This window comes from Strongylocentrotus purpuratus, unplaced genomic scaffold (assembly GCF_000002235.5).
Source record: "Strongylocentrotus purpuratus isolate Spur 01 unplaced genomic scaffold, Spur_5.0 spur5_scaffold_2, whole genome shotgun sequence".
NCBI classification, from domain to species: domain Eukaryota; kingdom Metazoa; phylum Echinodermata; class Echinoidea; order Camarodonta; family Strongylocentrotidae; genus Strongylocentrotus; species Strongylocentrotus purpuratus.
Genome location: NW_022145605.1, coordinates 35,582,575 through 35,610,104, shown reverse-complemented (window position 1 = coordinate 35,610,104; position 27,530 = coordinate 35,582,575). Strand labels below are relative to the sequence as shown.

The 27,530-nt window shown below is 38.6% G+C and overlaps 2 protein-coding genes across 2 annotated transcripts; both read right to left on the bottom strand.

Annotated features, from left to right (window-relative positions):
• Positions 1-5,230: 5,230 nt before the first annotated feature.
• Positions 5,231-7,867, bottom strand: LOC754483 (toll-like receptor 13). Its single transcript, XM_001185843.2, has 2 exons — positions 6,757-7,867; positions 5,231-5,850 (listed from the first exon to the last, which is right to left on the bottom strand). The coding sequence occupies exons 1-2, from the start codon at positions 7,865-7,867 to the stop codon at positions 5,231-5,233; spliced, it is 1,731 nt and encodes a 576-aa protein (XP_001185843.2).
• A 6,870-nt stretch (positions 7,868-14,737) lies between these two features.
• Positions 14,738-16,391, bottom strand: LOC115926560 (toll-like receptor 4). The gene has a single exon (XM_030991354.1). The coding sequence runs from the start codon at positions 16,387-16,389 to the stop codon at positions 15,580-15,582; it is 810 nt and encodes a 269-aa protein (XP_030847214.1). The 5' UTR covers positions 16,390-16,391; the 3' UTR covers positions 14,738-15,579.
• Between the last annotated feature and the right edge of the window lie 11,139 nt (positions 16,392-27,530).

The window sequence follows — 27,530 nt, the reverse complement described above, 5'->3', positions numbered from 1 at the left end:
GGAGTTATAAGCACATTTTCATAATGGAAGACTGAAAAGACCTTTGATGTTTTACATAATTATAACATCTATAACTAAGAGCGAGCGAGCGAGCTTTGGGGAAAATTGCTCTTAGTCGCTTGAAATTACAGGCACGTTGAATGATGAGAGGAAAAGAGGACACTTATCGAAAGGGTTAAAGACACTTATTAGGAAAGAAAAGGAGCACGTGTCAAAAGTTCAAAGGCTAATTATCAGAGGTGAAAATGGGGCACTTCTTACACCTAAAGAAAAGAGGCACGCACCATGCAGGGATGAAACGGTATTTTATGAGAATGGGAAATGGGCATTTGTCGACGGAAAAGAGGCACCCATCAGATTTCGATACGGGCATTTATAAGAGGTGAAAGGGAATAGGTCCCTTATTAGAAAGGAAAAGGGGCACGTATCATTATTAAAAGGGAATTATCAGAGTTGAAAAGGGGCACTGATCAGATAATGAAAAAGGGGCACTTATAATAAAGGAAAATGTGCATTTGTTGAATGAAAAGGGGCACCGTTCAGATTTTTAAAAGGGGCAGTTATGAGAAGGGGAAGGAGCTCTTTCTTTTTAACGGGGGCACTTATCATAAGGAAAGGGGCACTTATTAGAAAGGGAAAGGGGTAGTTATGAGAAGGGAAAGGAGCTCTCTCTCTCTCTTTAATGGGGGCACTTATCAGAGGGAAAAGGGGCACTTATTAGAAAATAAGAGGGGCACATGTTAAAATGAAAGGTGTGCTCATCCGAGTTTAAAAAAGGGGTAGTTATTAAAAGGAGAATGGGCACTTCTTACAAAGGAAAAAAGGGGGAGTTGTCAAAGTAAAAGGAGCACCTCTCAGTTTTGAATAGGGCAATTATCAGAGGTGAAGGGGGCACTTATTAAAAGTGAAAAGGGGCGCTTCTCGTACCTGAAAAGAGGCACTTACTAGAGATTAAAAAGGGCACTTATTCAAGATAATTTCAAGATTCATGAGAATGGAAAATGGACACTTATTGCAAAGGAAAATGGGAACATGTCGAAGGAAAAGGGGCACGTGTCAAAAATAAAAAGGGCACTCGTCAGAGGTGAAAAGGGGGAAGGGGCACTTTTACTCAGTAATAGGGGCACTTCTTACAAAATAAAAGGGGCACCTTTCCTATGTAAAAGGGGCACTTTTGGGGTATCTGAAAAAGTGGGGGGCACTGTGCCCCCCTGCCCCCCGGGAGGACCGCCTCTGTGTATATGCAGTCAAATATTTCAACATTATACCCTTCACCTATATCTTGCCATTATGTTTTTTATGCATGCCATACACTCCATTGCTACTATGTTGCAGTCAGCTTCTTTTCCTCTCTTCTTTTCTCTTTCCCCAAGCTCTCTATCCTCCTCTCCTTCTTGCCTGTCCCTTTCCTCCTTTCTTCTATTTATAATGTATATTATGTATTTGTGTATTCGGGCGTACCCTTTACAAGCTTTGCTTATCGGGTTTCGCGCCTTCTTCCTTGTAATACAAGATCTTTAATTAGGTGATACGTACGTAGACGTATCACCTTTTGATTTCGTCAAGATTTTCTTTATTATTTTTATTATTCTGCCATGAATTTGTTCGCAGGATATCTCAAGAATGAAAAAAGCCATAATCATGAATCTTTCAATGATGATATATCTTAGTCTAACTTAGAACTGTGTGACTTTTCAAAGACTCAAAGTCATCGTGACGTCATCCAGGCGCCATTTTGTGAAAATCAACTCATGATCATATCTTCATAACAGAAAGCCATTTCTCATTCATATTTATCACGATCAAGGTCAATATCTGTCCCGTCAATTTCAGGTCAATAAATGCGTTCAAAAATGCGCGTACGCGTACGTGCGCGCGTTAATGCGCGCGTAAAATTTTATATTGCTCAAAATCGTCTTAAATTTTTTTTGCATACGTTTCAGGCCATTATAAGCATTCATAAAAAATCGCGCAAAACACGCATTTTTGCGCGTTTTCGTTCGTCACGGCCGAACGAAAAATAATTCCTTCGCAAAAACTTTTGACAGGATATTCCTCATAATTTTCCGAACAATTTGATACCAAGTTTATCTCTTTATCACTATTAATAACGCAATGAGCGTCCGTTCAAGATAACGGTCCGCACTCGCGATTTTTGTAATACATAGCATATACGGGCAAAAACATGCCTATAAAAAGTCCATTGGGATGAATAAGGATTGCCAATTTTTTTTTCATATTTAGATAGAGTATGAGTCGAAGGTATGATTTCATATCTCATTTGGCCATTAAGTACATCTTGACGTCATCATAATGGCCTTGGAAGTCAAAAATACAAAAATGCATATTATGACGTCATTATGTTTATGGGAAATTTAGTGTATTTCTCTTAATATTCATCGATTCTCTTCTAGATTTTAATATGTTGTAGTCGAGGCAATCGTCTTTGAGATCAGTTTACACCAATTTTCATTTAATTGATGTCATCATAGTACAAAATTCAATTAAAGGCCACATGTCAGAATTTTCTTAATTTGCGTGTTATGTTTATGGAAGGTGAATTTTGTTCACATCATGAATATTCATGACATTGATCTTTGAGCACTATCTAGCTTATGAGTACTCTATGTTCTCCCAAATTTTGATACGGTGTAGCTAATAAATTATCTTCAATATTGACGTACATCATTTATCATTTTGATGACATCATCTTAGTGAAAATTTCAATTAAAGGCGACATGTCAGAATTTTCTTAGTTAGCGTGTTAGGCGACTTTTTCTGAAATCCTGATTCTACAAATCTCTATCGAATACCTGAAGTGGGCGCTATACCACTCTTAATCATGGTCTTTATCGTATTTATGATCATTATCATTAGATCATCATCGGCACAATTTCATGATAACAAAATAGCACGTATCACCTAATTCGTCAAAGTGACGAATTAAAGTCTAGTTATATTTATGTTCCTACGTATGAATTGTATTGTTAGAACAGATGTCAAATATGTTGTTTAATTGAATGGAAGAAAATAAATGTTCATTTGAATTGAAAAAATTGTATTGAATTAGTCAATCATTTCAAGGATCTCCAAATATTTCCCTCCCATAGAGATTGTACGTGGGAGGGAACTATTTGGTACTCTATGATTTAATCTTGACTGCATTCGCGTACGACTCTTTGCCCCCCACAAGTTTTCTATCTTTATAACCTACTCTCTCTCTCATTCTCTCTCTCTCTCTCTCTTCCTCTCTCTCTTTCTGATATATCTTCCTTAAACCGGTTTCAGAAAGTCATTACGTTTTACCTGAATATCCTCAACAATTTACGCTTCATCCTAGTGAAACCTTTTTTTTAAATAGAGTTTAAGTTTTATTCCATTAATGTACACATTGGATATTTAGATATCTTATAACCTGTGTCGATATTAAACCTGCCCAAATAGATTATTCACACGTCAACTCCTACTTTTCATAACATTTCATCTGCAGACATAGAATAAAGTGGAACACCAGAATAGGATCATAAGGGTCAGATACAGGATAAAATCAGATTGTTTTCATTGTTATCAGCATTTTCATTCTTTCGTTCAAAAGAATTTCATTTTACCAAAATACAGTTAAAGCGAGAAAGCAGAAAAACATATATACATATATATATACAATTAAACAAACACTAGATTGATTCATTAGATGTAATTATATAATACGAAATGCATAGACTGTTTCACTTTGTAAAGATAAGTTCTCAGTCAAATATATACATTCAATCATATTATGAGCATAATATTATACATTACAGATAATAATAACACGCATTCAAAGTTCTACACATTCATTATCTTTTACAGTCCGAAACATGTAGATTCCAGTAAGTTATGTCGAAAGTTTCGATATATCCTTAACAAGAAACTAGTTAGAAAAACAAGGTGGCAAATGGTTTACATACAAACTCTCACTTCTTTGTCATGGGGATGTCCTTTTCATAACAATGTGATACTTTCAGATCCTTCAGCAATGAATTGCATCAATTTGTAATTATGTATACATGTGTTTCAAATGAATGAAAAACACTTAATTTTATAGGCTGTACCAAAAAGATTGGAAGGGCGATTTACCCATACTCATTTTAACGAATTCAGGTTACAATTTTTGCTTAGGATATTTATTTAATTAGATGGAAGGTGTCATTATAACTTTATTTTAGGCTATAGATAACGAGAGTCGACCAGCACATGTGCTATTTTTGACTCTATTTTACCATCGATCACAAACTCATTGTAAATAGTCATTTATTGTTTTACTCTTGAAGCAAAGTTTACTTTATCTTTGTCATAATGTACATGTATATCGCTGTAGAACATGTATTTTTTATAATTCATGTCATGCATTTATGTTATATTGACATTGTCATTGTACATTTATCTTTTGTTTCAATGTTTTCAATGGTGGTGAATAAATAAATTCAATTAAAAATAAATTCAATTCAATTATGAGGTTATATGCAATTACATTTTTCCCATTTTTGTGTTTCACAATTGCAAAAACTGTTTAGAAATTCATTTTCGGTCAATTTTAATATACAAAATAGCCACGTGCCGTCTCTATAATCTTCACTGTAGAGTACGTACACAGTATGGGCGTTGGCTAAAATACATGCGCTACTGGGCCATGAAAGCCTTTAATATTATTGCACTATTGTCAATATAAAAAATGAAATAATCATCTTTAAACTTTTTTGATAAACCGTTGAGTGATTATTTTCATATACGGTATCTGAATTACAGGTTTTTGCCATTCCGTTACCGCGCTTTGTAATCTTTATAACTTGTAAAATATGCCAGCTTTGAATGAATTAAATATTTCCCCGACCCTTAGTACATGGTTATCCAATCGTAATCAATCCCATTGGTTGAGTAATCTTAGATTGCTGATAGCATAATCAAATTAAAAAAAATAATAAACCTTTTTGTTGTATATTTTAAGTAAGGAAGAATTTGCAAATTTTGTAGATTTCAGATGTGCGAAGAAAAAACTTTATTAGGCCCAAGGTCGACTTCGTTAAAGTGAATCACGATAGGCCTATTCGTCATGGTTTCATCGCGCTTTCACCCCCCCCCCCCCCCCCCGCCAAAAGAGGGTTATTGGGCTGAGACCTAGAAATAACGAAAATAGGAAGAGGACATAAGAGATAGAGAGAATAAAGCAGGAGAAAGATAGACTAAGCAACTCTCATTCTGCAGGTATGAGATGGTTACGTTTACGGTTTACAGACAGACATTTCTCCAAACGTTTCCAAAAGTATTTCTGTCCCTCATCATCATCTTCCACCCATTCTACATATGGCCCTTGGCCTCCCATGTACAATCTGACATTTAATGGCATCTCATCTTCTTCAATGTTCTCCAGGAAGACCACTATGATGTTCTCTGTCTGAGTATCGGCTACTTGATCCATTGCCATACGGAAACATGTCAGAAACCAGTCATCAGCGCAGGCAGCTTTATTTACTAATACAAGAATCTTAAAGCTTCTTGTTAAGACGTGATCTACGGCTTCCGTGCGATGCATGCCAAGGGGAAGATCATCTTCCGTGAAGACGTTTCTGCTTCGCTTGTAGTACGGCAAGAATCTCTGAAAAGATGGTTTCAGTTGGTCGTGAATCCAATTCTCATCATCATCTGTCGATATGACGTAGACGTCAAAATCGTAATCCTCGCGATCGTTTTTGTCCAGGATTTCTCTGTAGCCCAAAATGGCGAGTCGGAGAAGGAAGTGTTTGTACCTCAGTTGCCATCTGAAGTGGTACACGAAGATGATGAAGATAACGAAAATGACAGCGAAGAAGACTGCTGAAAAGTATACAGGGAAATTCGCCGTGCAGAGATCGTTTGGTTGGATGGATTCCAGTGCCTCTCCTCCAAAAGGTTTCATTGATAAAAATGAGCACGTTGTGTCTTTACCATTCTGGACATCTATGGCTCCACGCAGCAACTTGATTAACCATTTCGATTTGCAGGAGCATTCGATGGGATTTTGTGACAGATCGATTGAAGAAAGTGTGGTTGAAATTTGGGAAAATGTTGTCTGATTGAAAGTGCTAAGTTGATTTCTTGCAAGATCTATCGACGTTATCATCTGCATTTTAGCAAATAAAGCCTCGTCGATATAAACTAATACGTTATTTCCAATTGAGAAGATACTCAAATGAATCAGGTTGTCGAAGATATGCAAGGGAAGTATTTGTAAATCATTATTTTGCAGAGATAGAATGGTCAGTGAGGTCATCGAAGCAAAGGCGCCAGATTCGATCGTGGAAATTTGGCAGTCACTCATATTGAGAACTTGTAACGCCGAAAGGTTGTTAAAAACCCCAGACGGTAAACTGCCGATATTGTTTTGTTTAAGTCCGAGATACCTTAAATTGTCAAGTCCTTGAAACAGAGATATATTTTCAGATGAATCCCACAGTTCACTCAATTTCACACGCGAGTTATTTAATTCGATGCTGTTAAGATAGGGCGTGGACTGAAATGTTTTACCTGGAATTAAGGCAGATTGTTTTTGCAACCTGTCGTAGGGTCTGAAGGTGAAAACGAATGTTTCGAGAAGTGGAGCATATATTAAGGTCATATCTACAATTCTGGTACGGGAAACATTAAACGTTCGTAAGTTGTCAAGTCCTGATAGAGATGTAGTTGCCATAGTCGTTAACATAGCGTTGTCAGCCAGGTCCAATGATGTCAGATTTGTCAGACCTTTAAAGGCAAATGGACCCAAATTCCTAAGATTGTTCTCTGACAAATTCAGTTCCCGAAGATCAATCTTCCAAGATGACCCTGAAAGATTTACTCGCTCTATCTGTGTGCGCCTAAATGTAAGGATTCGAAGTTCCTTCATGCCATCAAAGAAAGCAGGCTCCAGAACTCCTATATGAAAGGTCCACAGTGCCATATTATAAACGGATGTTAGATTAGCAAAGATGGATGGGTAACACTGGAACGGGTAAGCCTTTTGTTGCAGTAGTAGGTAGGAAAGCCTTTTACCACGCAATGGGTCAAAGAAGTCACGAGAGACATCGTTGAATGCCATAAGCAGATACATTCCAACTATCTCAGATTGAGCGATACCCGTAAACAAATCCTTCCATACTTCTGGGTTCAGTGTTGTAAACTCAAGTACCAGAACAAAAATGGGAAACTCAGCAACAACATCGGCATCAATTTTCCTGTAATTATTCCCACCTAGATAGAGCTGCCCTGTCCTGCAAGGGAAATTTAGAACATCAGCTGATATTTCTTGAAATGCGTTACCACTGAAAACTACCTGATTTAGTGTTCTTTTGGGGCACTTCGAAATATTGATATACGTTAGTTCATTCCCCCTTAAATCAAGGCTCTGTAGCTGAGGTAAGAATCCGAGGGTCTCATTCGGGAAGTATGATAAATTGCAATATTTGAGGGACAGACTCGACAACCGTTTGGACTCCTGAAAGATATCACTTCCGGGTAGGGTGAAAATGGGGTTATGGTTTAGGGTCAAGCTGGTCAGTTGGTCTACAGGAAAGAAAGTCGCTAAATCGATAAAGCCGATGAGATTGTTAGACAGGTCTAACTTCTCCAAGAGAGAGTACCTGAGGAAAGACGTATTCCAGAGGCTTCGGATGAAGTTTGACGACAGATCAAGCGAACGGAGATCATTGATGAGGTTATTGGGTACGTCTTTCAGCTGCCTATATGAGCATTCGGCCATTTTACTCAGAAAATACACAGAACATGAATATCTCTTGAGAGTACCGTTAACGTGACCTGCTATGGTTGTAAGTCCGTGTTCATCATGTGGGCGGATCTCCTGGCGCGGGGACACCATGATGAGTGAACATAACAGGAGGATGGATAATTGGAAAATTGTTTCCCACGTCATGATGTATTACTCTCCTCAACAAAATTGGTTTGGGCTATAGTGATAGTATGTGCCTTGTGCCTTCTTCTTTAGCGATTATCAAGAACGTCCGTCAAAGGTACTTGTATAATAATCCTTCAGTAACATACGAGGACATCAGGTCCCAAGGTTTTCCCGCGTGCAGACACTCACAAGATATGCTGAGATAATGATTGTGCCAACGATTAATATTGCTTGGATGGAGCCCGATGCCAATATCACAATATCATAAAGCACGACAAAGCACGAGTAAACCCGGAAATATGAGTTAACATATAGGTCGTATTATGAACCTGTTGTTCTTGGAAAACCGTAGCTGGAAGCCTGATGTGAAGAGAAAGAGATGGAAGGAGAGTGTGTATATGATAGAGAGAGACAGACAGAGTGGGAGAGAGTGAGATAGAGAATGTGGGAGACGAGTGGCGTGTCCAAGTTGATAACAGGGGCAGAGTTCTCAAGCGGGGGCGTGCTGTAGACCCAGTGTAAAGGGTATTCTCCTTGGTCATGGTCGTTCAAACGGGCAGGCGGGGGGGGGGGGGGGGGGGGGGGTGGGGTGTACGTCTGCTTCACCTCATGCTGGGTTATGCAACTTAGAACAAAAATACTCCAACCAAAACAATATACCTTGACACTTCACGATAGGCTTTATCAATGAAGGGGGGGGGATTACATGTTATTCCTTTTGTTTGGAATCCAAGTCATTTATGATACTAGGAAACCTTTAACTGGGATATATACAAGGAAGCCCTTCGGGATCAATATTCAGGAGACAAAAAACATATTAACACTTGTCAACATGAATGATCGTGTTTTCGAAATGACTGAAAATAAAGCTTCAAAAATTACATGGTAAATTTATGCACATGTATTATGAATATCCTTTTAGGGAAACCTATATAGAAAATAAATCAAGACTGTTATGTAATTGAACCCCAACAATAAATGAAGGAACTTTCTGCGCTAACCATGGCTTCACAAATGTAGTTTATAAAAATGGACATTTGTATAGACCAGTGTAAATGTTATCCGCTTTGTTCTAAACACAAGTCTGAATGTAGACTCTTTGGCCCGAATTCACAAAGGAGGTTTGTCGACAAACTTTGGTTTTCGTACGTCATAATTATGACGCGTTTTACGCGTTTTTTACAAACCTGGTTTGTAAAGAACAAAAGGAGGTTTGGCGAAACAAAAGGAGGTTTGCATGAGCTCAAACCTTGCTTTGTGAATTCGGGCCTTTAAGCATCGTCTGATCATGGATTAAATATTCGAAATTGATGGACACGCGTCGTGACAATATTGACCACTGCTGCTCAAAATGTTATGACATGGACCGATAAAACTATAATACCAGCAACAGCAAATATATTCTAAACCTGGGGGGGGGGGGGTACTCACATTGAGATTGGATGTGAGTGTGCGGCTGAAGCCTCCAAACTAATTTGTAGGGAGGATGGATTGTGTTCTGATAATGTTGAGGTCGGCATTCATGAATGCTATAACTGTGTAGCCTATTCCCCTATTCTTTGGAGGATGAAACGTGTTTGGAAATGCTTTAGATGTGGTCGTTCATGAAGTCCTATGGTGTTTTCACATTTTGCTTAGAAGATGAATTGTGTTTTCATCGACTGATGTCGAGATTGTCATTCTGTTTGAGTTTCATACAGACTATGGCAACTTTGTTTTCCACTCCAATCCTTCATACGTACAGAGGAAAGAAATTCTCTGCATAACGATACAACTTACTCTCTACACATCGATGACAAAAGCAATAATAATGTTAATCAAAGCCCATTTTCAGAATTCTAATCAAAAGAAGAAAACAACATTGCATTGTTGAATGACTATCAATCTATATTCCACACGAATGGAAAATTCACTGTTGACATTTGAGGAGAGACAAGGAAATTGAAATTTTAGAAATTACCTGATAATAATACTTTTTTTATACTATTGGCTTTGATGTAGCCAGAGGCGTAATGAGCAAAAACTATTTTGGGGGCAGGTGGCATAATGGGCAATTGTTTTTCAAGAGGGGGAATGCGGATATTGACGATAACGGTGAGAAAAAAATTCGGAAAATCATGTAATTTTAGCAACGTTTGTAAATCACTGGTATCGAATTAGAAGGAAGAAAAAAAACGTTTGAATGTTATTGGGGGGAACTCCACCCCCCCCCCCCCCCAGCAGTACACCAGTGGGTGTAGCCTTTCAACTATATTTTTCAGTGGATGAAACGGACGTCCTCTTCCAACCTGGCTGAAACAAATCTTTACTTTCTTCTAATATTCATATCCTCCACAATTCTAAAACTTGGGGGATTAAGGTATTATAATAATAATAATAAGCCTATTGATAATTGGATTTCATTTACCCAGAGTAGCCACATCAGTAGAATGCTGTTATTCCTGCATTACCTCAGCAATTGCCAGTTACCAATTTACACCTGGGTGGAGAGTGGCAAACCTGGATTAACATCTTGTCAAAGGGCTGTTAGTGCCAGTCATTGATTCGAACCCTAAACCCTTGGATCGAGAGTCAAGTGAAGTGAATATATTACTTTACCATGATACCCCCGAGCTGTCCATCAAACAAAATAGACTGATACTGACTCTGGTATAGATTAATACTTCTACGCCTCACTTCAGTAAGAGACCCTCTAGAACTCCTAATAACTCATAAAGCCTTTTGATTCTCACTTTAAAGACACATGTTATTATGGATTCTGCTCACAACCTTCTCAATCTTGATCACTCATTCCTTCCCACTTCTTTCCTCTTTCCACTTCAGCGCATTTCTCGAGTACAAACCCTGAAAAACAAAAAACCCAAAATAGGCTTGTGTTGGTTTTTAATCATTTGTTTAAAATCCATTATCACCTATTTCCTTTCCCTCCTTTTCCTTTACTCTGTCCTTAATTCCTCTCATCATAAGCATGTTCTTTCGACAAAAGCATATATCAATATTCTTTTCAGTAAGGCTACCACATGGTGTTACCGAAATCCCTAATAGTGAATGCCACTGCATGTCAAGCAATTTGATTATTCTGATTAGTCCCTTCAATGTCTCATCAAACATGAAAAATTACCTTTTAAGTCTCATTACTTGCCAAAAGTTACCTGATCAAAATAGAAGAAAAAAAATATTCAAGTAATTCAAATCAGAACTGCTTTGCCATTCTCTGCATGCATTACATGATGCATAATATTCTGTGTGCAGTAAACTACATTTGTATGAACACTGCCTACATATTTCTGGAAACAATACAATGAATGTAAATTTACACCACTTTATTACAATTTACAAAGTATCATTTATATGGTTTGTTTTTCAACTAATCTAGATCTAAGCAGATGTACACGAGTGCACTGTTTTATGGCCACCACAAATTTGATAGTGCTTTTTTTATTTTCAAAATTGTTTTATAGGGCTCTTGATCTAATTACTTTACACATGATATTACAACATGAAGAAGAAAATACAAAATTCTACATTGTAATTTTGGGATGGCCTGCAAAAACAGTGATTTGTTGCCAATAATGGAATACAAAGATAGTTTTAGTGTAGTAATCAAAAATAAATAATACCGAGTTGCTCATTTCCTACATATTGGTTTCCACTCAAAGATTTTCGAAAACCTATCAATATACACACAACCCTGTACATAACCATACATCTTGATGTTCAAGTGAACCAATCACCAGAAAATATTTTGTTTTAGTCTATTTTGTTCTGTATGTTAGGGGTTACATGTCATGATTATAATCAAAATACAGTATGAGCTTCAAATATAGAATCTACAAGAGATATTGCAAGTTAAAATGGACTCTCAATGAACACCAAGGCGACTGGTGATTAGACTAGTTGACACACCCGTACATGCTTGCAATAGAATAGGGTGTGTCAGATTTTTATGTTATCCTTTCTTTTCTTCATACCTCTTAACCCAGATAATGCTTATTTTTTTTAATTTTATAGTAAGTCGATTCTAGCTGTATACAAAATTTAATTTTAGGTGATTAGTACATTGTAATGTTTGTAAGGTACATTAATAATGAAAGAATTGCACAACAGGTGTAACAAAAATGTATATTCATGCAACACATGATCAAGAAGAAGAACAGCGGGTACCTCAGCTTTTTTAGACAAAATAATATTTTTATTTCTTAATACACAGGTACTTCACACCGTTAAAAAAATGTTCTCAGACTCCTTTTCGAGATGTGTCAATATTGACAATGAAAGCAAAATGCTGTCATTACAATACTTCCCCACATATTTGTGTGAATATAGTACTCATTTTGCATTTCGATGAAAAATTAAAATCTTGCTTTCCAAATCCTAAAGAGCTCATTTCATATTTTTCAATTCATTTCAATTTTTGCTACACTTTCTTTGTTTAGTACAGATTAGGGTTATATTTTATTGATTGGCATAATCATTGCAGGGTCTGGGGATACACTTATTATTGTAAGGCAATGTTAAACATATATTTTTTGCCCACAGAAATCCAAAAGAATTTGACTTATTTTGTGTTTCAACTTGAAAACAGACATCCTACTAAATTTTCACAGCTTCAACCAATACAGTTAAGGTAAAATTGTGTTCTACTCACAAGATGAATGCATTATTTGTTGGGAAGTGGGAAGAGTAGGGAACCTTGATAATGGGTTAAATTCCACCAAGATATCCCATGTGGAATTGCCCTTTGCTATTCGACAATGTTTGAGTATACCAGTGGAGCAACACAAGTCAACTGTACTCTACATAATGATATGGTTCCATATTGAGTAGACTACTAATTTATTCAGGAAATGGAAAATACTGGAAAATATGCTACTCGAACTCCCAGTACATGAACTTGAGATGTTGTTTCCAACAACAAAGGACCAAACACCTTGGACTTGGCAATATCAGAGCCAGAGATTGATAATTGCAGGTATCTACTACAGAAATCAATCTAACCTGGGCTATTAACATATGAAAGAGAATTCTCACTGACTATCACCACTGCAAGAAAAATTATTTTTTCCATTTTTACGCCATGATAAATCCATATTTGCCCCCCCCCCCCCCCCCCCCGTCCATCCCCTCCATTTCCTCTACACAAGTATTCTTTCTGGAGCTCATTATTTTGATGTTCTTCCCTGTGCTCTACTATTATACAAGGTATCTATTAACATGAGTCTAGCCTATAAGGACAAGTAAAATCAATTCCCACTTTTTCATCTGGATTTTTTGGAAAATGAGGAGAACAAGCTCAGGTTCTATTTTGTTATTTTGTTTGTTCTTTTTCCTTCATGAACATGATATGGGGTCAATTCTCACACAAGCTGCGTTAATAAAAATATAACTACACTCGCGTACGTCTCTTTGTCCACCCCCACAAGTTTTGTATCTTTATCACCTACTCTCTTTTTCTCTCTCTCTCTCTCTTTCTCTCTTTTTCTCTCTCTCGCTCTATTTCTCTGTCTGATATATCTTCCTTAAACCGGTGTCAGACTGTCATTAAGTTTCACCTGAATATCCTCAACAATTTACACTTCATTGGAGTGAAACCTTTAAAAAAGTTTTATTTTATTAATGTACACATTGGATATTTGGATATTTTAAACCTGCCAAAATAGCTTATTCACACGTCAACTCCCAGTGGCGGATCCAGGATTTGCCGATAGGGGGGGGGGTAGCCTAAAATTTGAAATCGCGCGGACCAAAATTTCGCTCAGCCGGCCGTTGAATAAGCAGGGGGGGGGGGGAGTAAGAGCACATTTTAAAAATAAAATTCGCAACGTCTCAGCCGGCCGCTGAATAAGCAGGGGGAGGGGGGGGGGGGGTAGTGACCATAATTTTTTTTCTTCATTTTTGCTCCTGGGAATTCGAAACTTTTTTTTTTTTTACAATTTAAAAAAAAAAAAGTCAGGGGGGGGGCTGGGCCCGTCGGACCCCGTGGATCTGCGCCTGTCAACTTCTGCTTATCTTAACATTTCATCTGCAGACATAGAATGAAGTGGAACATCAGAATAGGCCCATATGGGTCGGACACAGGACAAAATCAGAGATTGTTTTCATTGTTTTCATTCAAAAGAATTTCATTTTATAAAAATACAGTTAAAGCGAGAAAGCAGAAAAACATATATACATATATATATACAATTAAACAAACACTAGATTGATTCATTAGATGTAATTATATAATTCGAAATGCATAGACTGCTTCACTTTGTAAACATAAGTTCTCAGTCAAATATATACATTTAATCATATTATGAGCATAATATTAAACATTACAGATAATAATAACACGCATTCAAAGTTCTACACATTCATTATCTTTTACAGTCCGAAACATGTAGATTCCAGTAAGTTATGTCGAAAGTTTCGATATCTCCTTAACAAGAAAATAGTTGGGGATGTCCTTTTCGTAACAATGTGATACTTTCAGATCCTTCAGCAATGACTTGCATCAATTTGTAATGATGTATACATGTGTTTCAAATGAATGAAAAACACTTAATTTTATAGGCTTTATACACTCTCACTTCCTCGTCATGGGGATTTCCTTTTCATAACAATGTTATACTTTCAGATCCTTCAGCAATGACTTGCATCATTTTGTAATTATGTATACATGTGTTTCAAATGAATGAAAAACACTTAATTTTATAGGCTGTACCAATAAGATTGGAAGGGCGATTTACCCATACTCATTTTAACGAATTCAGGTTACAATTTTGCTTAGGATATTTATTTAATTAGATGGAAGGTGTCGTTATGAGGTTATATGCAATTGCATTTTTCCCATTTTTGTATTTCACAATTGCAAAAACTGTTTAGAAATTCATTTTCGGTCAATTTTAATATACAAAATAGCCACGTGCCGTCTCGATAATCTTCACTGTGGAGTACGTGCACAGTATGGGTGCTGGCTAAAATACATGCGCTACTGGGCCATGAAAGCCTTTAATATTATTGTACTATTGTCAATATAAAAAATAAAATAATCATCTTTAAAAAAAATTATTAAACCATTAAGTGATTATTTTCATATACGTTATCTGAATTACAGGTTTTTGCCATTCCGTTACCGCGTTTTGTAATCTTTATAACTTGTAAGATATTCCAGCTTTGAATGAATTAAATATTTTCCCGGACCCTTAGTGCATGGTTATTCAATCGTAATCAATCCCATTAGTTGAGTAATCTTAGATTGCTGATAGCATAATCAAATTAAAAAAATTAATAAACATTTTTTTTAAATGTTTTTTTTTCCCTTTGGAAACTTTCGTAGATTTCAGATGGGCGAAGATTTTTTTTTATTTGCCCAAGGTCGACTTCGTTAGAGTGAATCACGCTAGGCCTATTCGTCACGTTTTCGTCGCGCTTTCACCCCCCCCCCCCCCCGCCAAAAAGGGTGTTATTGGGCTGATACCTAGAAATAACGAAAATGGGAAGAGGACAAATGAGATAGAGAGAATAAAGCAGGAGAAAGATAGACTAAGCAACTCTCATTCTGGCAGGTATAAAATGGTTACGTTTACGGTTTACAGACAGACATTTCTCCAAACGTTTCCAAAAGTATTTCTGTCCCTCATCATCATCCTCCATCCATTCTACATATGGCCCTTGACCTCGCATATACCATCTCACACATCTTCCTCAATGTTCTCCAGGAACACCAGTACGATGTTCTCTGTCTGGGTATCGGCTACTTGATCCATTGCCATACGGAAACATGTCAGAAACCAGTCATCAGCGCAGGCAGCTTTACTCAGTAAAACAAGAATCTTAAAGCTTCTTGTCAAGACGTGATCTACGGCTTCCGTGCGATGCATGCCAATGGGAAGATCATCATCCGTGAAGACGTTTCTGCTTCGCTTGTAGTACGGCAATCCCTGAAAATATGGTTTCAGTTGGTCCTGAATCCAATTCTCATCATCCTCTGTCGATATGACGTAGATGTCAAAATCGTATTCCTCGCGATCGTTTTCGTCCAGGATTTCTCTGTAGCCCAAAATGGCGAGTCGGAGAAGGAAGAGTTTGTACCTCAGTTGCCATCTGAAGTGGTACGCGATGACGATGATGATAACGACAATTACAATAGAGAACCCTGTTGAAAAGTATACAGGGAAATTCGCCGTGCAGAGATCGTTTGGTTGGATGAATTCAAGTGCCTCTCCTCCAAAAGGTTTCGGTGATGAAGATGAGCATGTTGTTTCTTTACCATTCTGAACATCTATGGCTCCACGCAGCATCTTGATTAACCATTGCGATTTGCAGGAGCATTCGATGGGATTTTGTGACAGATCGACTGAAGATAGCGTGGTTGAAATTTGGGAAAATGTTGTCTGATTGAAAACGCTCAGCTGGTTTCTTGCAAGATCTATCGAAGTTATCATCTGCGTTTTAGCAAACAAAGCATTATCGATATAAAGCAATGCGTTATTTCTAATCATAAAGATACTCAAATGAATCAGGTTGTCGAAGATATGCAAGGGAAGTATTTGTAAGTTATTATTTTGAAGAGATAAAGTGTTCAGTGAGGTCATCGAAGCAAAGGCGCCAGATTCGACCGTGGAAATTTGGCAGTCACTCAAATCGAGAACTTGTAACGCCAAAAGGTTGTTAAAAATCCCAGACAGTAAACTGCCGATATTGTTTTGTTTCAGTCCGAGATACCTTAAATTGTCAAGTCCTTGAAACAGAGATATATTTTCAGATGAATCCCACAGTTCACTCAGTGTGACACGCGAGTTATTTAATTCGATTCTGTTAAGATAGGGCGTGGACTGAAATGTTTTACCTGGAATTAAGTTAGGTTGATATATCCACTTTTCGTAGGGACGTATGAAGGTGAAAACGAATGTTTCGAGAAGTGGAGCATATAAGGACATTTGTACAATACCGGTACGGGATACAATAAACGTTCGTAAGTTGTCAAGTCCTGATAGAGATGTATTTGGTATATACCATAAATTAATGTTTTGAGTCAGGTCCAAGAATGTAAGATTTGCTAGACCCTTGAAGGCAAATGGACTTAATTCCCTAAGATTGTTCTCTGACAAATCCAGTTCCCGAAGATCAATTTTCCAAGATGACCCTGAAGGATTGACTTGCTTTATCTCTGTGTCCATGGCTCTAAGGGTTAGAAGTTCCTTCATTCCATCAAAGAAAGCAGGCTCCAGAACTCCTATATGAAAGATCCGAAGTTTCATATTATAAACGGATGTTAGATTAGCAAAGATGGACGGGTAACAATTGAACTCGTTCATTATCAGCATTAGGTCGAAAATTCTTTTACCACGCAATGGATCAAAGAAGTCACGAGGGACAACGTTGAATGCTTCCAAAAGACCCAGTCTATCTATCTCAGATTGAGCGATACCCGTAAACAAATCCTTCCATACTGCTGGGTTCAGTGTTGTATACTGAAATATCAGACCACGAATGAAAAAATCAGCAACAACATCGGCATCAATTTTCCTGTAATTATTCCCACCTAGATAAAGCATCTCTGTCCTGCAATGGAAACTTAGAACATCAGCTGATATTTCTTGAAATTTGTTAGAAGAGAAGTCTAGCGAAGTCAGTGTTCTTTTGGGGCACTTCGAAATATTGATATACGTTAGTTCATTCCCCCTTAAATCAAGGCTCTGTAGCTGAGGTAAGAATCCGAGGGTCTCATTCGGGAAGTAGGATAAATTGCAATATTCAAGGGACAGACTCGACAACCGTTTGGACTCCTGAAAGATACCACTTCCGGGTAGGGTGAATATAGGGTTATGGTCTAGGGACAAGCTGGTCAGTTGGTCTACAGGAAAGAAAGTCGCTAAATCGATAAAGCCGATGTGATTGTAAGAAAGGTCTAACTTCTCCAAGAGAGAGTACCTGAGGAATGACGTATTCCAGAGGCTTCGGATGATGTTTGACGACAGATCAAGCGAGCGGAGATCATTGATAAGGTTACTGGGTACGTCTTTCAGCTGCTTATCTGAGCAATCAGCCATTTTCTCCGGGATATCCACGTTACACGCAAAGCTCTTACGAATACCGCTGAAATGACCTGCTATGGTTCTAATTCCGTGTTCATTATGTGGCCGGATCTCCTGGCTCGGGGACACCATGATATGTGAACATAACATGAGGATGGATAATTGGAAAATTGTCTCGCACGTCATGATGTACTACTTTTCTCAACAGAATCGGTTTGGGCTGTAGTAATAGTATGTGCCTTGTGCCTTCTTCTTTAGCGATTATCAAGTACGTCCGTCAAAAGTACTTATATATTATATAATCCTTTGGCTACGTAGAAAGACATCAGCTCCTAAGGTTGTACCGCGTGCAGACACTCACAAGATATGCTGAGATAATGACAGCGCCAGCGATTAATTGTTCGAATGGAACCCAGGCCAATATCACAATATCATAAAGCACAAGTAAACCCGGAAATATGAGTTGATAAAGGTCGTATTATAAACCTGTAGCTCTTGGAAAACTGTAGATGGAATGCTCCCCCCCCCCTATAAACAGTTAGGCACACGTTGGCTCTAAGTATGTAATACTATGTATTTTGCGACGAATATCACATGGTGGCGGTATTTTGTTTCATGATGATACCTAGTTGACTCAGAGATATGTCCCTTCTGATTAGTCAATCATTCCAAGGAGCTCCAATTATTTCCCTCCCATAGAGATTGTACGTGTGAGCCTATGATTTAATCTTGACTGTATTCGCGTACGACTCTTTGTCCCTCCCACAAGTTTTCTATCTTTATAACCTACTCTCTATCTCTCTCTCTCTCTCCCTCTCGCTCTCTCTCTCTCTCTCTCTCTCTCTCTCGCTCTGTTTCTCTATCTGATATATCTTCCTTAAACCGGTTTCAGAAAGTCATGACGTTTTACCTAAATACCCTCAACAATTTACGCTTCATCCTAGTGAAACCTTTGTAAAATAGAGTTTAAGTTTTATTCCATTAATGTACACGTTGGATATTTGGATATCTTAAAACCTGTGTCGATATTAAACCTGCCCAAATTTATTATTCACACGTCAACTCCTGCTTATCGTAACATTTCATCTGCAGACATAGAATAAAGTGCAACACCAGAATAGGCCCATAAGGGTCGGATAAAGGATACAATCAGATTGTTTTCATTGTTATCAGCATTTTCATTCTTTCGTTCAAAAGAATTACATTTTACAAAAATACAGTTAAAGCAAGAAAGCAAAAAAAAACAAAAAACAATTAAATAAACACTAGATTGATTCATTAGATGTAATTATATAATTCGAAATGCATAGACTGTTTCACTTTGTAAATAATAGGTTCTCAGTTAAATATATACATTAAATCATATTATGAGCATAATATTAAACATTACAGATAATAATAACACGCATTCAAAGTTCTACACATTCATTGTCTTTTACAGTCCGAAACATGTAGATTCCAGTGAGTTATATCGAAAGTTTCGATATATCCTTAACAAGAAACTAGTTAGAAAAACAAGGTGGCAAATGGTTTACATACAAACTCTCACTTCTTTGTCATGGGGATGTCCTTATCATAACAATTTGATACTTTCAGATCCTTCAGCAATGACTTGCACCAATTTGTAATTATGTATACATGTGTTTCAAATGAATGAAAAACACTTAATTTTATAGGCTGTACCAATAAGATTGGAAGGGCGATTTACCCATACTCATTTTAACGAATTCAGGTTACAATTTTGCTTAGGATATGTATTTAATTAGATGGAAGGTGTCATTATGAGGTTATATGCAATTGCATTTTGACCATTTTTGTATTTCACAATTGCAAAAACTGTTTAGAAATTCATTTTCGGTCAATTTTAATATACAATGTACAAAATAGCCACGTGCCGTCTCGATAATCTTCACTGTGGAGTACATACACAGTATGGGTGCTGGCTAAAATACATGCGCTCCTGGGCCATGAAAGCCTTTAATATTATTGTACTAGCAGGACCCGCGGAAATCCGCGGGATCCTAGAGGGGGGGGGGGGGGGGGGGGGGGGGCGGGGGTTGTAAATAGATATATAGAGACTGTCTAAATTAAAACCACCAAGAACTTTATTTGCCATTCAGGCCATTAAGAAATATACATGTTAAGCGTCCCCGTCCGCTTCCTTTTTGGGGGCCGCCTCCTAATTTTTTTTTTGAAATTTTTTGAAAAGTTTTTTTTTTTTTTTTTTTTGAAAGAAAAAAAAACAGCGTCCCCGCCTGCTTCCTTTTTGGGGGCCGCCTCCTATTTTTTTTTTTTTTTTTTTCATTTATTTATTTTTTTTTTGAAAGAAAAAAAACATGAAAAGCACTGCTAAAATGTATTTCTGATTTTAAAAAAGAAAAGAAAAAAATTGTCGGCCGCCATCTTGAAAAATAGCCTGAATGTCAGGAAAAATGTACGGAGCGGCCGTTTTGAAAGAAAATAAAAAGAAAAAAAAAGGGCCTCCTCCTTCTCATTTTTCGAAAAAACAGGAAGCTAAACATGTTTTTTTTTTAATTTGGCCTTATATAAAAATTAAAAAAACGATCCAACTGTACCGGTAGTTATTCTTTAAGCCACTGGAACTGCGTAGAGTTCCGTAGTGTGGCGTACCGACTACGCAGAAATTAGGCTGCGTATTAATGGGGAAATAGTCCCTGCGTAGGTTATGCGTAGGCTGGCGAAAAAAATTAAACAGGTTGAATTGTTTTCGTTCATCTTGCGTACCCCTTTCCGTCCCTCAGCATATAGTAACGTAGGCCAGCGTAGTTGTTACGCAATACTACGCAACTCTACGTATTGACCCCACGCCAATTAGTGACCCGCAAGTGTCACAAATAAAGTATTAAAAATATGCTCATCTGACCCTATACGCCTAAAACCCCCGAGCTTTCGGGGGTTTATGGCCCCTTGAAACCCGTGGACCCTACGCCTATATTATATATACACTCAACTCGCTGCGATCTGATCTCTCCCCCCCCCCCCCCCCAACTTTGAAAAACGTAACCCCCAAGCTTTTGGGGGTTTATGGCCCCTTGAAACCCGTGGACCCCACGCCTATATTATATATACACTCAACTCAGGACCCGCGGAAATCCGCGGGATTCTAGAGGGGGTGCGCAGGCAAAAAATTAAGTTTTTCATTTCAGGGGCTCCATTTCAAATTTTAGGGAAATTTTCTGGGGCTCTTTTTTCTGGGGCTACTTTTTCATTAATTCATATAAGGATAGGCCTACACTTTGTTGAGATTTGTTTAGTAGGCTATTAGGTTTCAGGCTTCCTGCTTCATAATTGCCTATTTAAAAAAAAAAAACATTTTTCTAGTTCAATAACTAAGTTTTCATGCATTGATTTGATGCAAGAACTGTAACATAATAGACCCTAGATTGTGATTATTTCTGACCATGAATTTCGATAATCATTTTTCAAAGTAAAATTTTCACAGGAAAATCAAACAGTCTTTTAAAAACGTAGACATTAGAGTCTAGTAATACTTTTACTAATTCTAAGCTCAGGTTTCGTAAATCTATTCACGAAACTCGCGGCAATAATGATGCAAACCAACAGATAACAATTTCAAAGTGTCAAATCTCTTCGACTCGAATTCAACTCACACACTTTCAACTGCAACTCAGCTCATCTCACTAAGTGGCAATGCACTGTATTGTAGTCTATGGCTATGCGTGTCAGTTACGGTGATTTTGTCTGATTTTCTTTACTTTGAAGAAATGATTATCAAAATTACGTAAACATGGCGAGAACATCACAAAATAGGCTTTAATTTCATACCTCTATTTATGGAAACTTTATAATATTGCAGCAATCGTGAATTCGTGATGGAAATTGATTGCAGTTTCGCGATGTTTAGTGGTTCATGGTCTAGATTCAGCTTCTACCGAAACAAAATCGACCGCCAAAATCTCGAGCCCTACGCTCCGCCTCGATCTCGCAACTGCGAAAATGTACGTGTTTTGGCGTACTTGCGTGCGACATGGTAAGCCAGGTAAGGTATGGAATATGGTTCGAGTTTTTTTTACGACCGATTTTTGTGTATACAATTTTATACGGATAGTCATCGGTCGTGTGTCTACGGATGTTATGTTGAATATCCATGAGGTATCTCTGTCGTCACGCATATCCTGCATTATGCATGTCGCGTCTGTTTTCGCCCTGGACGTCGACACGGAGGAGGACCTCGGGCGGAGTATAGCCAATTCGCTAGAGTTGACTCTCCCGCGGACGACGGCACCGGTCACCGGTACCCCGAGGGGAGGGTTCAGGAGGAGATAGCTGCACCAACTTCGGTCGGCGATCTCATTAAAAAACAATAGAATACAAAGGCCGGCGGAGACGTCGCGCCCCCCGCGGAGCCTTAGCGTATTACTTATAGTGATAGCAGGACCCGCGGAAATCCGCGGGATTCTAGAGGGGGCGGGGGGTGTAAATAGATATATAGAGACTGTCTAAATTAAAACCACCAAGAACTTTATTTGCCATTCAGGCCATTAAAAAAATATACATGTTTAGCGTCCCCGCCCGCTTTTTTTTTAAATATTTTATTTTTTTATTTTTTTTATTTTTGAAAGAAAAAAAACAGCGTTCCCGCCTGCTTCCTTTTTGGGGGCCGCCTCCTATTTTTTTTTAATTTATTTATTTATTTATTTTTTTATTTTTTTTTTTGTTGAAAAAAACAAAACATGAAAAGCACTGCTAAAATGTATTTCTGATTTTAAAAAAGAAAAAAAAAAATTGTCGGCCGCCATCTTGAAAAATAGCCTGAATGTCAGGGAAAATGTACGGAGCGGCCATTTTGAAAGAAAAAAAGAAGAAAAAAAGGGCCTCCTTCCCATTTTTCGAAAAAACAGGACGCTAAACATGTTTTTTTTTTTAATTTGGCCTTATATAAAAAAACAAAAACGATCCAACTATACCGGTAGTTATTCTTTAAGCCACTGGAACTGCGTAGAGTTCCGTAGTGTGGCGTACCGACTACGCAGAAATTAGGCTGCGTATTAATGGGAAAATAGTCCCTGTGTAGGTTATGCGTAGGCTGGCGTACAGGTTTGCTTATGGTTGCTTACTGTGTGGAAAGCTTTTACTGCTTTGTCAATCTGGCGTAGGGTAGCGTACTGTTGCGTAGTCATGTAGCGTAGTGTTGCGTAAAAAGGCGTACTTTCTGCGTCAAGTTTCTACGCCGAAAGTACGCGAAAAAAATTTAACATGTTGAATTGTTTTCGTTCATCCTGCGTACCCCTTTCCGTCCCCCAGCATATAGTAACGTAGGCCAGCGTAGTTGGTACGCAACACTACGCAACTCTACGTATTGACCCCACGCCAAATAAAGTATTAAAAATATGCTCACTGACCCTAATTAAACGCCTAAACCCCCCCGAGCTTTCGGGGGTTTATGGCCCCTTGAAACCCGTGGACCCCACGCCTACACTCAACTCGCTTCGATCTACCTGATCCCCCTCGCCCCCCCCCCCCCCACAACCCGTGGACCCCACGCCTACACTCAACTCGCTTCGATCTACCTGACCCCCCCCCCCCCCCTCCCACACTTTGAAAAATGTTTTGTGGGGTCTGCATGTAACATGTAAGATGCAGATTTTTTTTGTAACATGTAAGATGCACAAAAAAATATTTTGCCCCCCCCCCCCCCCCCCAACGATCTTATGGCACTTCGGCCTGCCCGCTGTTGTGTTCACGTGTAGGCCTACTTCAATGAATGGATAGACATAAATAGTCGCATGGATGGATACATAATATAGCGTATAGTTGTCGAATATTGGCATGTTTGGCCCTTCATAGTCTCTTCGACTCTGAATAGCTAGCTCACTCACTCACTCAGCTCAGTGGAGCAGCCAGCGCAGCTGCACTGCACTACACACTGTATGCGTACGGCAGAGCTCTTGAAACTGAACGATGTTTTTCTCTGATTTTCTTGTGAAAACTTTCCTTTAATAAATGATAATCAAAACTGAGTAAACATGGCCAGAATAATCACAAAATAAGCTTTGATTTCATACCTCCACTCACGAAAACTATATAAAAATCCCGGCAATAATGATGGAAATAGGTCTCTAAGTTTGGACGTGGATATGGGAAGACATCTGTTGCGCCGATTTTAGGCCTAGATATCATGAAATAAGCTAATAAATATCAAATAAAAACTCGACTCGTTTAAATTTTAAATATGAGGTCTACATTTTAATTAACATAAAAAAAATGGTAAAGATTACAACATCTAAAATATACAAAACAAACACGGGGAAGAAAAAAAAAACACTTGAGACGGAGGCGGGATCGAACCCGTGCGTGCAAAAAGTGCGAGAGCTGCCGGCGAATCGAACGCAACCGGCGCCTCAGACCGCTCGTCCACTTCCGTTTCATGCTAAAGCATGAAATTCGCGACGCATAAGTGGGACGTGCGGACGCATCGACGACGTCGATGACGACCGGGACGTCGCACCGGGCCGGGACGTGGCCAATTCCGTAGATTGAAACCCCGTCCGTCCGCGGGACCGCCCGGCGGCGCCCGGGGGCGGGCGGGAGGGGAGATTTGGGCGCCGTAAAATGGACCCCGGATACCCCCCTCGACGCCTTAGCGTATTATTATATGGATGACTAGCAGGACCCGCGGAAATCCGCGGGATCCTAGAGGGGGGCGGGGGGTGTAAATAGATATATAGAGACTGTCTAAATTAAAACCACCAAGAACTTTATTTGCCATTCAGGCCATTAAGAAATATACATGTTAAGCGTCCCCGCCCGCTTCCTTTTTGGGGGCCGCCTCCTATTTTTTTTTTTGAAATTTTTTGAAAAGTTTTTTTTTTTTTTTTTTTTTGAAAGAAAAAAAAACAGCGTCCCCGCCTGCTTCCTTTTTGGGGGCCGCCTCCTATTTTTTTTTTTTTTTTTTTTCATTTATTTATTTTTTTTTTGAAAGAAAAAAAACATGAAAAGCACTGCTAAAATGTATTTCTGATTTTAAAAAAGAAAAGAAAAAAATTGTCGGCCGCCATCTTGAAAAATAGCCTGAATGTCAGGAAAAATGTACGGAGCGGCCGTTTTGAAAGAAAATAAAAAGAAAAAAAAAGGGCCTCCTCCTTCTCATTTTTCGAAAAAACAGGAAGCTAAACATGTTTTTTTTTTAATTTGGCCTTATATAAAAATTAAAAAAACGATCCAACTGTACCGGTAGTTATTCTTTAAGCCACTGGAACTGCGTAGAGTTCCGTAGTGTGGCGTACCGACTACGCAGAAATTAGGCTGCGTATTAATGGGGAAATAGTCCCTGCGTAGGTTATGCGTAGGCTGGCGAAAAAAATTAAACAGGTTGAATTGTTTTCGTTCATCTTGCGTACCCCTTTCCGTCCCTCAGCATATAGTAACGTAGGCCAGCGTAGTTGTTACGCAATACTACGCAACTCTACGTATTGACCCCACGCCAATTAGTGACCCGCAAGTGTCACAAATAAAGTATTAAAAATATGCTCATCTGACCCTATACGCCTAAAACCCCCGAGCTTTCGGGGGTTTATGGCCCCTTGAAACCCGTGGACCCTACGCCTATATTATATATACACTCAACTCGCTGCGATCTGATCTCTCCCCCCCCCCCCCCCCCCCAACTTTGAAAAACGTAACCCCCAAGCTTTTGGGGGTTTATGGCCCCTTGAAACCCGTGGACCCCACGCCTATATTATATATACACTCAACTCAGGACCCGCGGAAATCCGCGGGATTCTAGAGGGGGTGCGCAGGCAAAAAATTAAGTTTTTCATTTCAGGGGCTCCATTTCAAATTTTAGGGAAATTTTCTGGGGCTCTTTTTTCTGGGGCTACTTTTTCATTAATTCATATAAGGATAGGCCTACACTTTGTTGAGATTTGTTTAGTAGGCTATTAGGTTTCAGGCTTCCTGCTTCATAATTGCCTATTTAAAAAAAAAAAACATTTTTCTAGTTCAATAACTAAGTTTTCATGCATTGATTTGATGCAAGAACTGTAACATAATAGACCCTAGATTGTGATTATTTCTGACCATGAATTTCGATAATCATTTTTCAAAGTAAAATTTTCACAGGAAAATCAAACAGTCTTTTAAAAACGTAGACATTAGAGTCTAGTAATACTTTTACTAATTCTAAGCTCAGGTTTCGTAAATCTATTCACGAAACTATATTGAAATCGCGGCAATAATGATGCAAACCAACAGATAACAATTTCAAAGTGTCAAATCTCTTCGACTCGAATTCAACTCACACACTTTCAACTGCAACTCAGCTCATCTCACACACACTACACAGTGGCAATGCACTGTCAGTTACGGTGATTTTGTCTGATTTTCTTTACTTTGAAGAAATGATTATCAAAATTACGTAAACATGGCGAGAACATCACAAAATAGGCTTTAATTTCATACCTCTATTTATGGAAACTTTATAATATTGCAGCAATCGTGAATTCGTGATGGAAATTGATTGCAGTTTCGCGATGTTTAGTGGTTCATGGTCTAGATTCAGCTTCTACCAAAACAAAATCGACCGCCAAAAACTCGAGCCCTACGCTCCGTCTCGATCTGGCAACTGCGAAAATGTACGTGTTTTGGCGTACTTGCGTGCGACATGGTAAGCCAGGTAAGGTATGGAATATGGTTCGAGTTTTTTTACGACCGATTTTTGTGTATACAATTTTATACGGATACTCATCGGTCGTGTGTCAATGTTGAATATCCATGAGGTATCTCTGTCGTCACGCATATCCTGCATTATGCATGTCGCGTCTGTTTTCGCCCTGGACGTCGACACGGAGGAGGACCTCGGGCGGAGTATAGCCAATTCGCTAGAGTAGACTCTCCCGCGGACGACGGCACCGGGCACGGGTACCCCGAGGGCAGGGTTCAGGAGGAGATAGCCGCACCAACTTGGGTCGGCGATCTCATTAAAAAACAATAGAATACAAAGGCCGGCGGAGACGTCATGCCCCCCCGCGGAGCCTTAGCGTATTACTATTATAGACTATTGTCAATATAAAAAATAAAATAATCATCTTTAAACTTTTTGTTAAACCGTTAAGTGATTATTTTCATATACGTTATCTGAATTAAAGGTTTTTGCCATTCCGTTACCGCGTTTTGTAATCTTTATAACTTGTAAGATATTCCAGCTTTGAATGAATTAAATATTTTCCCGTACCCTTAGTGCGTGGTTATTCAATCGTAATCAATCCCATTGGTTGAGTAATCTTAGATTGCTGATAGCATAATCAAATTAAAAAAATTAATAAGGATTTTTTTAAATGTTTTTTTTCCCTTTGGAAATGCTTTTCCTCTGTTGTATTTTTAAGTAAGGAAGAATTTGCAAATTTCGTAGATTTCAGATGGGCGAAGAAAAAACTTTATTAGGCCCAAGGTCGACTTCGTTAAAGTGAATCACGATAGGCCTATTCGTCACGGTTTCGTCGCGCTTTCGCCCCCCCCCCCCCCCCCCGTCAAAAGGGGGGTTATTGGGCTGATACCTAGGAATAACGAAAATGGGAAGAGGACAAAAGAGATAGAGAGAATAAAGCAGATAGACTACGCAACTC

Bases quoted from the DNA above. Each gene is read 5' to 3' on its own strand.
- LOC754483 (XM_001185843.2), bottom strand. From the start codon at position 7,867: ATGGTGTCCCCGCGCCAGGAGATCCGCCCACATGATGAACACGGACTT. The intron at 5,851-6,756 runs GTCTGACAAATC...TATACTTTTCAG, and splicing joins GGGTCCATTTGCCTTTAAAG to CAGTCTTCTTCGCTGTCATT.
- LOC115926560 (XM_030991354.1), bottom strand. From the start codon at position 16,389: ATGATTAGAAATAACGCATTGCTTTATATCGATAATGCTTTGTTTGCT.